Source organism: Talpa europaea (assembly GCF_964194135.1).
Source record: "Talpa europaea genome assembly, chromosome: 10".
NCBI lineage: Eukaryota > Metazoa > Chordata > Mammalia > Eulipotyphla > Talpidae > Talpa > Talpa europaea.
The window spans coordinates 32,269,015-32,286,139 of record NC_140077.1 but is presented as its reverse complement, the minus strand read 5'-3'; the positions used below and the strand labels follow the sequence as shown (position 1 = coordinate 32,286,139).

The following is a 17,125-nucleotide window of genomic DNA, read 5'->3' as shown; positions in this document are numbered from 1 at the left end:
GTCAAAGCCGCTCAATCCTGTAATTCCCCGAGTGCTCTCCAGGCTTCTGAGAAATAGGAAAATTTGTGTTTCAAGAATGGCTGGAGTACTGCTTAGATGATTACAAAACAATTGTGAAATTTTTTTCCCCATTAAGATTTCAAATTTAAACAAGATTCAGTTCCATCTGACAACCCCATGTGCATAACAATCAATCGAATGTAGGAGGGGAGAAAAGTGCAAAGCAGAACTCCAAAGTTAATTTTATCTAAAGTGGAGAATCAGGATTTGAAGTTGAGATCCTTGTTGTCATGTCATTTAATTTCTCTCTGATATTATTCAGGGAGATCTGGTGCAGCAAGGTATTAGTACTCCTAGCGATTAAAAGAAATTGCATTTAAAATGATGTAATAAAAGGCATCAAAGACTGCTAATGGGTAAGTTCTCCCAAGCCCCTGGGGATATTCCCGCATGAGGAAACAGGAGGGTACCTTGCTGTACAAAGGCTCCGTAGACGATCCAGATGGCGCTGTGCAAGGTGGCGGAAGCTGAGGGACGGGGCTGGGAGGCATTCTGTGCCCTCACAGCCTGGATCCGGTTCAACACAAATATTAGCACCCCAACCACAGGGATGGCTGCCGCAATGCAGGCCCACACCGCAAAATCAAATGGAGCAAAAAGAGAGAAGATGCTGATTTTCTCCTCGGGCTTCTTGATTAGAATCCCCACTGAATAGTCCATGTACCGCTTGCTGAAGTCCACGACACTCTCCCTCTCTGGGGTGATGGTGATAGCAGAGATGGCCAGGTCTGCTCTCTGAAAGGCAAAACCATCTCATCAGATGCAGTCCTTGGCTGACTGCTGGCTTCCACCCAGGGTCAAGGTCTGCCCTCTGCCCTTTGAGTTGTCCTGTTGAAAGGAAGTGTATTTGAGAGTTGATAGCTTGTGACCTTTAATATTGTAAAGAAAATCCAAAACTACGTTTTCTATTATTACTTTGCTTCATGTTTATAAATTTCTCTCTCAAACACAAAAACTCTTGGACACCTCTTCTAGAAAAAGGGCCCATGAAACATCTTCATTCCTGTATGAATTAAGTTTTTCTTAACTTTCTTAAAGTTCCTCCCAGCAAACTAGTTATTTCCTTTTTCTTGCTGATATTTCCCTCCACTCACTGCAAGCCCTACCAAGAAGTCCCTTCAATCTTTTTACTGACTTAGCTCCATCTGTGCTATACTTTAAAGCCACAGGGACACTCCTTTTTTTCATCAAGCCTCTCCCAACTCCATTTACCTACACTGATATCTGTCTTTTAGAAAATGCTTTAGAAATTATATGGTGAGTTAGAAGCTACTTTGAATTTCATTACTGTATCAGCCTCTGGTTGTTTTACATGCAGGCTCTATGCCAGAAATTAAAATTCACCAAGAGAAAACTTTTGATCCTCTACCTCCCGCAACTCAGGACCTGTAGACAAATGGTTTGATCCTTCCTAGAGTGAAACTATTTTTGAAGGTACTTTCTGAGCAAGCTCTACCATGACCTTAAAAGTACCTCTGAAAGTTTTGCTTTCCAAGATGGGCTTCGCTTTTATAATAGACAAAGACCCCTTTAAGATGGAGATTGGGATTTTTTATATCTCGATGGCAGGTAAAAATGCATCCCTTCAAGCAAAGAGCCCCACAATATATAGTGATCCTTGTCATCGTGATTCTTAGGCCTCCCAATCCATCCATGTATTCAAATTGGGGAAACTCACACAGGGACTTAATTCAGTTTCATATGTGATATGGAAGGGCAGTTATGCTGATAGTCTAAACTGTGAAATCCAACATAGCTGGAGTAACAAGAAAAGAAATATCAGAGGTGACTATGCTGGAGGTCTTCTCTTACACTTACCACATTTGCATATCTGGCTCTTGCCTCTCTTCCAGAAACCTAAATCCAGGGATGTTTTTAAGGATTCTGCGAGTTTGCAGCATATTTACGGACTAAGAAAGCAAGCAGGGTAGATGTGCAATACAGGATGGAGAGAAACTAATTTATGAAGTTAGGTCCAAGGGAAGCACAAGGGAATCAACTCATGACACAGGCAGAGCAGTGACCAGCAACAGGAGAAAAACAGCCCTCCCTCTGAAACCAGGTGAGGACCATGTCTACAGACACGAATTTTATAGAAAACTGAAGCAGAATTTCAAGCCCAGAAATCTCAATTTCTTTCCCTAATATAGATGCACAATCATTATTTTTAAATTGAAGATAAAAGATTATTAGCTTACTTGAGAAAGGTAAACTTTTAGAACACTTATGAAAGGTATCCAAGGGACCCAACAAAGAGCAAGCTCAGGAACTTGAATTGCCCTGACAGTCCAGCTGAGGTTGGGAGCTACACATTGTTCAAATATCCATCTGGACATGTTTGAGAGTTTCTTCTCTAAAGCATGTAGCAACCTGGATGTCAGAGTCAGAGGGCAAGATAATAGAATAATTCAGGGTTTGCATGTAGCAAGAAATCAAAACCATGGAGGATCACAAGGTACGAAGGGCACAGGGGTTTGTCGGCTTCATCGTAGAGGGCACTGAGCGGCTACAGCATCAGAAAGACACAGAAACCTTAGAGAAGGAAGACCCCAAATGTGTATGCTAAGTAGAAAGGGTCAAACACAAAAGACCAAATACTGTATGACTCCATTTATATTAGATGTTCACAAGAGCAAATCTGCAGAGATAGAAAGTAGATTAATGGTGGCCTCAGGTTGGGGCAGGGAATGGGATTAACTGTAAATGAATAGAAGGGATTTCACTGGGATGATGGAAGTGGTCTAAAACTAGATTACAGTGACAGCTGAACAACGCAGGAAATCTAAAAAGCACTGAATTGTAGATCTGAAATGAGTGGATTTTAATACTGTATGAATATAAATTATGCTGCAACAAAGTGTGTTTTTAAGTTTAGGAGATATTAGAACTATTCCAGGCTTCATGGCTGCTTTTATGGGTTTATAAAGAAAAGGACCAGTGTTTTGGGAGCAAAAACCCATAACAGTAAGGATAACAGTTTGTAGTCCTGGGAGTGGAATAGACACAGCAACATAGAAGATGCTTCTGAGATGCATGGGTGCAGGTGCTGGAGTAAAGCACGAGCAAACATCACTTAGCCTGGAGGTGAGAAAGTCACTAAGCTTGGAGGTGAGATAATCAAAGCCCTGGAAGTCCAGAGTGGTCCATAGGGAAGTTGGAAACTGTCAAGGTTGCTGACAACAGTAATACGGGAGGAGGGAGACTTGAGTCAAATGCCACCATAATCAATTTTTGTGAGGAAATAACCCAAACCTTGTAGGATAAGAGGAGCAAAGAGGGGAGAACAGCCCAAAGACAGTGATACAGGAACAAGGAGGGCCTCATGTTCATGAATCTCAATGAGTACATTGGTCCTACAGAGAGGAGGGAGAGTAATGATTTGAAGTTAGTATGAAGAGATGAGGAATGTCCTATCACCTACACATAACAAAGAGGACACACACATCCTTATATATCTACACCCCACAGACCACGAAGCAGAGGAGAATAAGCATTCTCCATGCCCTCCATGAGAACTGCTTTCCTATTTCAGCTCCAGTGTGGGGGTGGGCTTCACAAAGGGTGTGTTATAGAACAGGCACAGTGAATAGGTTTCAAATGAATAAGAGCAGTGGGCACAGTAGGAAAACACAGGATGCCAGGAAATGCAAAAATAAAAGAGCAAAAATGAGTAGAGCAGAAAGGAGGGGCTTGGAGGAAGAGAGGACCTTAGAGTGTGAAGAGCTGGTCACGAAATAAAAAACCGAATAACAAGCCAACTTCAGGTATTACCCCAGGGACAGACTATGGTGCCTCTCCCCATAAAGCTGCTTTGGGACCTACCTTGCTGATGAGCTCCCCGATCATCCCGTTCCAGGAGGTGTTATGGAGCTGGTGACCATACCTGCCGTCGGGGGCCTGGTAAATCTCATATTTGAATCCAAGAGCCTTGGCCAGTGCATCCAGGACATCTATGGAGAACCCTTTGTAGCGCTTGGGCTGTCCAAGGATGTTCTCAGCCACCATCACAAAAGGCTCTTCCTGAGGACAACAGCATGATTGTTCTTCAATTAAGTAACAAGTCCATTCACACACATCTTCCCAGGGTATTGTAGAAAATAAGATGAATAGTAACTTAGAACATTTGTGGACAGCACATGTGGACAAACATTACCCAATTTACCCCTGGAATCTGAACCTCTCTGCCATTTTCCAAAGCAGTTCGCAGACAGTCTGAGCACAGGACACAAGATCACTGCAATGTGCATTTCAGTGGAGGAGTGAGATTTCCTTGCTTTGTATTACATTATCCCAGGCTCTGACCATAATCCCATCTCCAAGTATAAGAGTTTATTTTCATTCCTTCATTTGTAACAATGAAGTGTCCTATCCTTAGGAAGTGTCCTAATTCTTTAGGACCCAAAAAAGAAGCATGGATATTTCTCACTCAGGATAATAAATGACAATAAAGCTTTGTGATATTAGATTAAGGGAAGACAGTGTTAACATCTTTCAGGTTGTAGAAGGGAGATGAATGAGCCCAAGTCACAACACAAGTCAAAGAATAAGGTGCCTCCCTGGTGGCGCAGAGGTTGAGTACAGGGCTGTGAAGCTGACCGCAGCCTCTGCAGCACGGGTTCGATTCCTGGCTGGCCAGGGAGACTCCCACATGGTGCGGCAGACCTCTCCTGCTGTGCCCGCTGCTCCACTCAGCAGTGCTTTCAGTCTGTCTGCCTGTTCTGCTCCCCACTCTGTCTCTGGTGAATCCTCTCACCCTCCCGAACCTCTGACCTGTACACCAGCTATTGTATAAATAAAAAATAAATCTTTAAAAATAAATAAATTAATTAATTGAGGTTAAGTGAGGGGAAAAAAAAAACAAGTCAAAGAATAAGATTATACCCCACAGTCCTTGAGCCCATGAGCACCTTCACACACACTTTGTGCTGTTTCATGTGCTCCCACAGGGCACGCATTCATCATGAAAGCCTCAGCCTTCCCCACCACAAGCCTGTGAAACTAAAGAAGGGGCCTTTTTTTGGCAAATAGCCCCAGAGAATATATGAATGTTCTTCATTTGTTTAATATCTGGTGGTGGGTGGGAGACATGAGGATAATGCTTATCCGTAGAATCATACAGGGAATGCAGGAACACTGCTACCACTAGACTTCTAGAGCTGAGACATGGTTCCTTCTGGGACAGAGGGAAACATTGGGACCATGTCTGAAATGCTAGAGAAAGAGAGATCTAAACTGTCTCCTACAGTTCTAAAAAGGTGAAGAAAGAAATTGAAAGGAAGATGAATCTAAGGCCTCTGAAGGATGTCAAGTCTATGATTCCAGGACAAATGTGCAGAAAAATTACAATAAATCATCTTCACTAGACACTCTGCCATTTGGGCCCATCAATGTTGTTGGGTATTGGAAAAAAATGTCCCCTTTGTGGCATCCACTTGGGATCTCTGGCTACCTGCAAAGCTCTATTAAGGATCACCAGTAGATCAAATACAATTTCCATCTAAGAACAAATAGAGCACCTCTGCTGTTCTCAAGCTCAGCATTAATTATTAATCTATTAATAGAACAATGGTCCACCCTTAGAGCACCTCAATGGCCACCAATGGAAGGCCTCAGAGGCCCTGGGGTAGAATCTCCAATCTCACTCTCTTCATTATTCACAGGATTATTTGAATGAAGGTCTTAGAAAAACTCAAGCCACCACTCAAGATACTCTTCTGTCTGAAGTTCAGCCTGAAACCAGACAAGCCTCTGACTCAAAAGCCTTCGTGCAAACCTCCCCAATATGCCCGTGACCCTACCAAGACAGTCACCACTTTGAGAGTCAATCCTTGCAGGCGGCTGCCCATTGGCCTCTCTTGCAGGCTGCCATTCAGGCCTTTCTCTGAGTCCCACGTTGCCAGCTGTGAAGGAAAAAGAAACTGTGAGGACAGAATGGGCATCTATGCACACTGTTGGAATTTACCGCCTAACTGGGAGGCTCAAACAGGCTGGTATGTGGACAGCAGTTGCAACCCAGAGTCAAGTTAACACCTGGGAGAGAAGAAAGGTGGAACAGAGTTCCACTTTTTCCATCAGCTTATCTGGATCTTGAGAACTTGCCATGTCCTTAAAGCCAACTGATACTAATTAAAAACAATTGATAAAAACTTGACTCGAGGATAAATGTTTTTGTTCAGTTATATTCTGTCCACACACTGAGACTCTGAGAAATTAAAAGTATACCCTTTCTTTAATTACTTTTTTGATTTCTCCAGACCAGAGAGCCCTATTGCAGCCACCAGGGCAGGATGAGTCCCAGAAGTGAAATAAGTGACAAAGAACAAAGACCAGGTACAGCTTGGTGTGCCCTGTGAACAGGGTGAGGGCTCACTGCCTATCTTCACTGTAGTACAAACTTCATAATTTTTCCTAATACGCAGGGAGAGACCAAGAATATATAAACCTGGAACTGCCATATCCCCTTGGGTGTACAGGGCCTATCCCATCACCCAGTGATCTCTCATAGGCCTCCTAAGGTGGTCAAAGAGACCCTATCGTGGCTCAGGAACAACAGGGGACACGGGACGTCCCTCTCTGTAATCCCACAGGATCTGGGCAACAATGCTGAAATATTCCTCTAATCAGTGATTCTCAACCATCAATTGGTGAGATGCAAAAAAAAGTACAGCTGCCAACCCCCATCTCAAGCCCATTTAGTCAGGAGCTCAGTGCTTGGGCATGAAAAGTGTTAATGTTTCCCCCAGCGATCCTGGTGGAGTATCACTGCTATTCTAGGTCATTGGCCCTCTATCTTGGCTGCAGATTAGAATCTCTTAAGAGGACTTTTAAAACACACTGAAAGCTGGACCCCAACCCCGGAGATTTCTGATTTAATAAGTTTGTGATAAGCTGGATATGGATATTTTAGTTCCCCAAGTAATTCTAATGCATAGTCAGGATTGTAAATCACTATTACAGATTAATGCAGTGATCCTCAAAATGTGATATGCACTCGAATCACCCAGGGATTTTATATTCACATTCTGATTCTGGGGCCTGAGATTATTCCTGTTTGACTGGTGCCCAGGTATGACTGCTGTTGCTTAACTGCGGATCACTACTTAAGTAGCAAGGGATTAAAGAATCAGACTTGCACATGCAGTATCTACTCTTCATCAGGGAAAACCCACAAGACCGCTATCTAAGCTGCACAGAAAAACTATCCCTCTGTGGAAAAGTGCCACCAGGTTCCCTATAGAACTCACCAATAACACCTCTTAAAGATACATCTTGACATCTGTGACTGGGGCTCTACACTGAGTATTGTCTTATGAGGCTGCCTCCCAGCATTTGTGGCACGATTCTACCTAGAAGGCTCTACAACTCTGATGTATGGTCCTAGAGCCAACTTAAAAGGAATGTGAAAACTCCTGTCACTTTGGACATAATACCAAGGCCTACTCCATCCTAACCAGTGGGATCTCTGGCAGTGATGAATCATTTAGTTAAGAGCAGAACCATGTACTCTCAGGGGCTCACCACCACTACCACTTATTAATTTGAGTGTCATTTTAGTGAAAAGCAAAGTTAAGATCTACCCAAAATCTTGTTTAAGGACATAAAGATTCTACATTCTGGTAACTGATAACAGTAAAAAGAAAGTTCATGGATATTTCTTCATTGGGCTTCAGGAAACAGCACTAGAATACAGAATTAATTTGTGCAACTGAATAAAAATACTGGGTAGCATTTTTCTGGGAAAGGAAGATAAAAGGACTTAAGGGGCTAATGCACCACATATTTTGTTGTTTTTTTTTTTTTTAAATAATAAATTTTATTTTTATATAACCCATACAATTGCAACCCCCTTATTTTGACCCCAATCCCTCCCCTGCCGCCCCCTAGCCCCCATAGAGTGTCTCTGGTTCATAGTTTTTTGTTGATTTTGATTTTCACTTTCTTGTAGTTATTCATTTTCCTGGTCCCTTATTTAAATTTTCTAGATTCCTGCTATGAGTGAGACCATCCGGTATTTTTCTTTTTCTTTTTGGCTTATTTCACTGAGCATGATCCCTTCCAGCGCCATCCATGTTGCTGCAAATTGCATGTGTTTATCTTTTTTGAATGCTGAGTAATATTCCATGGTATATATGTACCACATCTTCTTGATCCAGTCATCTATTTTTGGGCATTTGGGTTGTTTCCAAAGCTTAGCTATTGTAAATAGTGCTGCTATAAACATAGGGGTGCAGGTGCTCTTTGGAATTGATGTTTCTGTATCCTTTGGGTAAATACCTAGGAGTGGAATTGCTGGATCATATGGAAGCTCTATGTTTAGTAGGTCCAGAAATCTCCACACAGCTCTCCATAGTGTGCACCACATATTTTGAACCCTTGGTATGGACTCTGTTGCCCGGGCTTGGATATGTTCCTAGAATGGGGGTCTTGGCCTTGATAGATTTTTAGCAGTCTTTCTATTGGGATTGCAATCAGTCATGTTCTAGAGGTTTAGCTCAGCTCCAAGAACAACTCTGCCTCTTACTGCTGTTCCACATCACCCTCTGCTTCTAACCCACTGCTTAGTTCAAGCAGCAGGACCTCTGGCCCAGAGTATTGCAAGAGCCTCCCTAACCATCTCACTGGCCCCCAACCTGTCCTTTACTCCTCCTCCAGTGTGCTGATATGCACCTTTACAATAATAAACTCAAACATGAACTATATTAATTAAAATTTCCTAACAACTTTCCATTTCCTACAGAACAAATCCTCACACTTTTCAGCTTGGTCTAAAAAAAGCCCTCCTAGTCCAACCTAGCCCCAACTCTCAGCTTTGCTTCAGTTCACACAGCAGCAGTGCATTTCAGCTACACTGCATCCCTCAGCTTCCTTACGCATATCATGTTCCCTCCTGACTCATTACATCCAGATCCTTCTAACTAAAAAGTCCTTTCTCTTCCACCAGGTCTGGTAAACTCACTCATTTTAAAAAACAAGCTTGCATTGTAGAATAATTTTAGATTTACAGAAAAGTCGTAGAGACTGTACAGGGACTGTCCACATACATCCAGTTTCCCCTGTTAAGATGTTATGTTATATGATACAGTCCTCACAAATTATCTCAGTGACATCCATCCTGGTCTTAAGTCAGTAATCCAGATGTCTATCCAGCTGTCTCTTCTTGTCCCCTGGGATCAAAATTCCATCTTCATAAATTGTCCCATCTCAAACCCTCAGACTAAGTCTTATCTTGCTTACTCCACACATCAGGGTTTCCAACCTTGCCTTGCATGCCATGTTTTCTTCTCAAAGATCAAGTTACAGTAAATCTACTGGTATAGATTTAGGGGAGGTATAAAATTAGTATATAGTTGAGTCAGGGGACCCATGTTCTAGCTTCACATCTGCCACTTATTTGAGTGACCTCCCACAGCTCATTCTACAGCAAAGTTCTTGAAACACAGAAAACGGTCAACAAATATTTGTTTAATATATGTTTACTTCACTGAAATTCCATTTTCTTATCTATAAAGTAGAGTGAAAATACATTCCCTGTCCACCATGTCAAGGGGTTGTTCAAAGGAGAAAAAATAGTTTTAAAATAATATAAGATAGCAATTAATAATCACAGAGTAAAGGATCAAGAAAGAAAACTGTGCACAATACAACCTTAATTTTTAAGGCAGTGGCAAAGTTGGGAGAAGAAATGTCAAAATGTAGTCCCTGGATATAACTAGTTGGTGGAATTAGGAATAATCACTGTTATTCTTTATGTTCTTCTATATTTTTAATAGATCGTTCACTAATTTCATGGAAAGGAAATAAGCTTTTTATCAAAATAACTGGCACAGGTGATTGATCCCGCCACATGCAATTGCATGATTGAGGACTGACTAGAGGGGAGCAATCAGAATCAAATTATCCAGATATCTGTTAAGGCTAAGAGAGTCAGAGCACAATAAATCATCCTCGGGTCACAAGGAACTAAGGCCAAGGGATGCCCATCTTCTACAAGAAGCACACTATTAGTTTGTCCAGCACCCACATTCTAAAATCTACATTCATGATGGTGTAGGCCCCATGAGCCTGCTGGGTTTGGAGACCAGGAAGTAGCCACTGCTAAGGCTCAGTTCCCTGAAGACAGGTGTTTTCTCTTAAAGAAAGAGGTGTCACTTATGTGTGGAATATAGAGAAAGCAAATAAAGGGTGAGAAAAAGCCAAACTAAGAATGCTAAAAAGTTGACCATGGAACTGAGGCTACCAGAGAGGGAGGGGCAAGAGCAAGGTCAGTTGGGGGCTCAGTGGACTATGGCAGAGGACTGTGGGCATGTTGGTCATTGGAGCCTTGTAGAAAAAACCCCCAAGGTGGGAAAGCCTATACAATGATATAAACCTATGTTACCTCCATAAAAAAAAAAAAAACACAAAGGAAAGAGAGAAATCACCACATCACATTAGTTAACAAACAATCCTAATGCAAGGCTACTTAAATCAAAGTAAAACTTCATGAGAGGAAAACAAAAATCCTCTAAGTCTATTATTCCTCCCTTTGTGAAAGCGCTTAAGACTTAGAGGTTTTTATTTTTTTGTTTGTTTGTTTTTTAATATAGACTTCTCTTTTTCTGGCCTTCAGGTATGCTGTACTCAGAGAAAGAAAGAAAAAAATACTTCAAAGTGAAACCAAAATTCTGCCTTCAAACACATCAAAGCGCAACCGTGTTCCGGGATCCTGAATGCTTCGAGTTGGGCAGGAAAGTTGATTATTCCCTCCCATCAGCCTGGAGCCCAGCACCCCAGGCTGCATGTACCCTCCCGTTTCCACAAAGCCCTGTGTTCTTACACAAATCTTAAGATTTGAGCAGTGAACCTTCGTAATGTCTGAGGGAGGCCATCCCTCTGAGCATTCAAGGTCTGAGACCAACACAGAGAAAAGAACAGACCAAATGAAAGATTGCAGTGGAATTTTTAAAAATAAAATGAAATCTTTAAATTGATGCCCAAACTTGCAACCAAGCAAGAGTAGGAGAGACCACATCCTGTCTCCCTCCTAAGGGTGCCCAGTGCTCCTGTTCAGATGCTAAGGAAAAAGTTTCAGTCAATAAAAGTCAAATGAGGCTGGGAGCCTTGATAAATGGGAAGCCAGAAAAACCTTTCACCCAAAGGAGTCCTGACACTTAGTCATACAGTTGCAGACCATTTCATTTGCACATAAGTGCGTCTGCTCTGACTTCCCCTTGTATTTTGCAGAAAGAATTCTGTTTATGAGATCGATGAATTTATGGCCACAGACACCCACTTTTGACAGCTGACCTGTCAAGATCAGTGCCTGAAAAACTAATTTCCAGCACTGTTAAACAGAATGAGGACTGTCCTATTTGATAAGACAGCTATGGTTTTCTTTTCATTCATTGCTGCGATGTGCTCTACCCAGACCAGCGACATGGATGGAGCCGGAGGTTACATCACAATCATCACTTGAAAGGAGATATATGGCTTCAAAATCTGATATGACAAACTACTGTTCAAGAGATCAGCCAGTTGGAGAATAAATTTCATAAACCACTGATCTCAGGAAAATATATTTCCTGAGTCAATTGGGATGTTCACCAGGTTAGCGTTTTGAGTTGTGAGATGTGAGGATTTGGACTTTGTGACCTGTCCTTAATAAACACAAGACTATTCACCTTAAATACAACAGGTCTCCTTTGGAAGATTGGGCTTTGTGGTCCGTAATCTAACAGTTACAGAGGTGTCTTAAGGTGCCTTCGTTTTTTGAGGGGAGAGAAAAGGAGAGGGCTGACAATCCCACTGTTTTATAGCCCAGAGGCAGAATAGGAAGTTTTATAGTGAGAACCATGTCAATTTCTAGAAAGGGAGAAAAAGAAGAAAGGAGCGAGGAAGGGAAAGAAGGGAGGGAGGGAGTCACATTTATGTGACTTCTGAAAAGAAGCCCTGAAATGGATCAATGATTGCTTGTCACCAAGAATGGGAAGAGGGTATCAAGTGCAAAGGGGAAGTAAGGCTACTTGGGGTAATAAAAAGGTTTTGATTTTGAGTGTTGTGGTGATTATACTACCATATACACTTGTCCAAGGTAACTGAACACTACAAAAGAAAATGGGTGAATTCATTACAGACACACTTGCATCCAAATAAACTTGACTTGTTCTATGCACAGAGATAGCTATAGATGACAGATGATAGATAAAGTTATAGATAGATAGATAGATAGATAGATAGATAGATAGATAGATAGATACATAGATACATAGATACATAGATACATAGATACATAGATACATAGATACATAGACAGATATCAGTAGAATGAACCTGGAAATGGAGAGTAAGATGAAAACCACCTGATACCAGTGTTAGTACATTCATGGCAGCATGCTTGAAATAGTTAAATGGGTGTCAAGTGGTCAAGAAATTATCTATCAGTCTGAATGAATTGAGTACATATTCACAAAGATTTAGGAAGCATAAGTACAGTTTTACCTTCAAATAGGTCTTCAGCATGTGTAGGAAAAATAGATTAATAACATTATATATATGATCCAACTACTTTTTTTTTTTAAACGCTTATTTCTTTTTGTGCAATGGTGCATGCACATGCTGAAGACAAAAAGGTAGTTCTAAGTGGCTATTTCTGGCATTAGGTAGAGCAATGGGATTACAGGAAATGTTCATCTCTTGCACTGTACAATCCTGTAATGTTTGAATTGTTTTACAGAGGAAGCATCGCTTTTACAATAAGAAGAAAAACAATAAAGCGATTTTCATTTTGAAACTGCACTGCAATCTAGCTTATGACTGTAATGTTGATTTTGTATCTCTCTTTAATTGTTTTAGGTGTATTGGTTTTGTCTCTCTTAATATACTGCAAGATCTAGCAAAGGCAGTGTCTGCAGTGAGACAAGACAGGATGGAATTCCGTTTCTCCCACTCGTGTGCTATTTCTTCCACTCTGGTTGCATGAATCGCTCGTATTTTTTCCTCTGGGTTCAAACATTCACATCTAGTATTAGTTATTAACACACTTTAGTTATTGTTATTAACAATACTTTCTTTTCTTTTAGGTCTCTACTATACTCTGGCCCATATTAGCAGCTACTTTGAATTGACTAGAATTAATGGCCCTATACACTCTACAGACTTACATTAGTCAGAATCAACAAAACACCTTCTGAAAGACAGTGTTGAGTCCATGTGTTGAAGTCAGCAAGTGTCTTTCATCACACACTTGCTTAACTGTGGGTCATGCCCTCTCCCTAGAACTTCCTCTTCCTTTGTGCTCTCTGACTCCTAGACCTCCTTTGAAGATCATTTTAGTGATGCTTCCTTACATTAAGATTAAGTAATTCAGTTTTGGCAATCCCATAGCCCTGATCTGCAGAAATGCTTTTCACCATATATTCAGATCCCAAGTCTATCTATTCACAAATATACTATGCATATTTTAAGGCAGGGACTATCTTGTCTTCATTTTGATTCACTCAATAAAATTTTATTAGAAAAATTAATCATCCCCTGGGCACTTCCTTAATAACTAACTGGAATTTCATGCTATTCTCAATCTCTAGCTCCCAAGTTATGCCCAATATCTGAAACTTTGTAAAAAGCTTTTTCATTAAGCACTGGTTTAATAATGGTTGAAAACTTCTGGGCTGGATTTTTCTTTTTTGCATGATTTTGCTTTTACAAACTTACTTCAAGACATCTAGTTATGCAAAAGTGTTAGCAAAATGAATGATTTAATAGGAATGTTTAAGTCTTTACTCCTAGACCCTTGTTGAAGAGTGCAATCTATGGACCAGACCACTATTACCAGGAGATTATTTAAATCAAAGATGCTTGGCTCCATGCCCAGTCATGCACAGGCACAGTATAGTTTGAGAAGCAAGTCTCTAAGTCACAGCCACCACCATTTCTGGCCTAGAATCTTTGAGAAGTTTCACCCATGTCTCAATTCCTCCTATCCACCTCCTATCTAATACCTACCCAGTAGCTAATCTTCTTTTTTTTCCTTTTTTAATGTTTATTGTTTTATTCTACTCTCCTTAAAATTCTCAAGTGGTTTCATGTTTAGGTTAAAAAGCACATATCCTTTTCAAAGTCTATAATATTCTCCAAGACCTCACCCCAAGCCACTACACCCTAACAGCAATGGCCACCTTGCAATTACTCTCATAAGCCAAGGTCTTTCTTAGGAACTTTGTGTACACTCTTCACTTGCCTGATAGTTCTGCTACCCTTCATGTCAGTGAAAGTACCAGATGGCACTTTCTCTTCTAGCAGTTATTATCTGATCAATTACCTTCTTTTTTTTTAATAATAAATTTTATTTTTATATTCCCCATACAATTGCAGCCCCCCCATTCTGACCCCAATCCCTCCCCTCCCGCCCCTCTCCCCCAAAAAGTGTCTCTGGTTCATAGTTTTTTGTTGATTTTGATTTTCACTTTCTTATAGTTATTCATTTTCCTGGTCCCTTATCTAAGTTCTAGATTCCTGCTATGAGTGAGACCTCAATTACCTTCTTGATAAAGCCTTCCCAGATCACACTTCCTAAATACACATAGTATTCCCAGTATAGAACTTTGTTATTTTCTCTATTGTTCTCATGTTGCAATAACTAAAACCACCTTCCATGATAGAGATGATGTCTGTTTGGTTCACCATCAAATAGTCAATATCAGATACAGTTCTGACATATAGTATACCCTTAAAAAGTAATAAACAATTTAATATATTAGTCCAGTGGTCAGAGAACTTTTCCATCAATGGCCAGATGGTAAATAGTTTAAGTTTCTTGCCCATATGGTCTCTGTAGTCAACTATTCAATGAGTATGGCTGGGTTCCAATAAACTTTGCTTACAAAATTAGTGGAAGAGTGAATTTGGCCCAAGGCCACAGTTTGCTGATCACTAATAGTCGATACCTTATTTCTATTGTTCCTTCTGTCTAGAACATTCTCCCCTCCAATTGAACTTTTCAAAACACTACCCTTCTTTCAAGGTTTAATTTATAATTTAAAAAAATGTTTTCATTGTCATGTTTTCAAGAAACCCCCTTTTATCCCTCCAACCAGAAGTGACAGATCCTCCTGTATCCTTAAAGCATTATGCTTGCTTCTTTTCATGGCACTGATCACATTCAGATTTCCCTGACAGTTCCTGTAGCAGATTGTATTTTCTAAAGATGGTTGTGACAATATTTCCCATCCCACGTGCTACTCTATAATGTGACTCGCCACCCCCTATCAAGAAGTGAAGTTTAATTACTTTCCTTTAAAATCAGGTCTGAATCTGATGTCACATGATCTGATATATTTAATCTAGGTCAGAAAAGGCTTTGAAGCTTCTGCTAGACTCTTGGTATGTTTTCTTTAGGACAGTACTTTATAATCATGACACTATTGACATTTGGGGCCAGCTAGCTCTTTGTTGTGTCAGCTGCCCTGTGCATTGTATCCCCGATTTCTATCAACTAGTGCCAGGGTAATTTCCCCACCAAGTGTGACAACCAAAAGCATCTCCAGACATCACCAAATATTCCTTGGGTAACAGAATCTCCTTCCATTTAGAACCACTTATTTAGAAGAAACCAGTTTCCATGCAAACAGCTCAACAGCCCTGAGACCACCTGGGAAAAACAGTACACTTTTCTTGTTGACAGTAGCAAATGAATGCTGCCTTCCAGTCACCTCTGCCAATACACTAGACAGGAGAGTGTAGCTGTCCTGGACACTTAAATCAGCCTGTTTACCAGTTGAGTACCATCAAGTGACCTCAATTAATGTTAAAAGAATCACCAGTTGAACCCTGGTCAAATTTCCGACATGAAGAATCCATGAGATATAATAAAATTGTTGTTTATAATGATAAATTCTGTGACATTTATTCTGCAGTAATAAAAACTTGAACAGAATTTGGTACCTGAAAATACTGGTGTCACTATAAGTAAAATAGAAAAAATGTGGAATTGTCTCTGGCACTGTGTAGAAAGAAGAATCTAGAAGGACCTTAAGGAGACTTTTAGTGTATATAAAACGGGCCTTAAGGAGACTTATTGTAAAAATTTATAGGAAAGTGAGGAAAAAATTATTGGAAACTGGGGGAAAGAGTATCCTTGTTATGCAGTGGCAGAAAAGCAAAACTGTCACTTACAGTGTATGAAAAATAGAAAATCTATTTAATCAGCAGATAGAAGAAAGCATTAGGCAAATTTTAAAGCATCCTTTGTTTTCTGATAGCTCTATATCATATTGTAAATATAAATGCATAGATAGTTCATAGATATAGTAGAAAATGAATTTCATTTTCAAGCAAATTCAGAGAAAATGTATAGAAGTCATGATTTATTAGAATCAAAAACAAAACTATTTCTCATCCTCAGTATCTCCTTGCAAAAAATTTTAAAAAATGATAGGAGTTCTTCAAGCAAAGATCAAATACTTCAGATGAACCAAAAAATGCAGACCCATGAAATCAAGGGTGAGATTGAAAAACCCTTTCCTACGATCTGAGAAATATTGAAGGAAGGGTCCTGTAGACCTTTCAGAGAGAAAAATGACTTTCTACCATCTGAAAGGTGTGTATCACAAGTTCTCTCTATTTGATGACAAAGCTTCTAAAACTCTATGCCAGCCTGTTAGGGAATTCACCATAGAGTAGAATCTGTCTTAGAAAAATTTGTAGGCGTGGTTTTCATGTAATGTCCTGAACAACCAATAAACTTAATAATAAAAAAAATACCCACAGTTTATAAAAGGAGGGTAATGACAGAAGCACAGCCAGGTTAGACAAAATGGGACAAAGAGGATGCAAAATGAAAGGAAACTTTTAGAACTTTGAAATTCTATGGGTAGGAAGCAACTGAGAAAACTATTCAGCTGCAAACAGAGAATACTTTTATGGAAAAATGAGAATGACTTAGAAGCAGAATCAAGAGCTCAGAGGATTTAACAGACAGAATCATTCCCAGGAAGCAGTAAAAGACCCTAAATAGGACCTAAATCCATGAGCCTAGTTGGCTATCCAACTAGCTTTAGATTATGTGTCTCCTATCCTCCTGCTCCCAATG

General features: G+C 40.3%; 1 protein-coding gene across 1 annotated transcript in view; it reads right to left on the bottom strand.

The window, feature by feature from the left end:
- The window catches only part of GRID1 (glutamate ionotropic receptor delta type subunit 1), a gene marked incomplete at both ends in the record, with an annotated part of 601,422 nt that overhangs the window by 106,356 nt on the left and 477,941 nt on the right, over positions 1-17,125 (bottom strand). Inside the window, 3 exons of the mRNA XM_084245065.1 lie at positions 471-795; positions 3,883-4,080; positions 5,859-5,960. Of these exons, the coding sequence (XP_084101191.1) occupies positions 471-795; positions 3,883-4,080; positions 5,859-5,960 (625 nt within the window). The remainder of the gene's footprint in view (positions 1-470; positions 796-3,882; positions 4,081-5,858; positions 5,961-17,125) is intronic.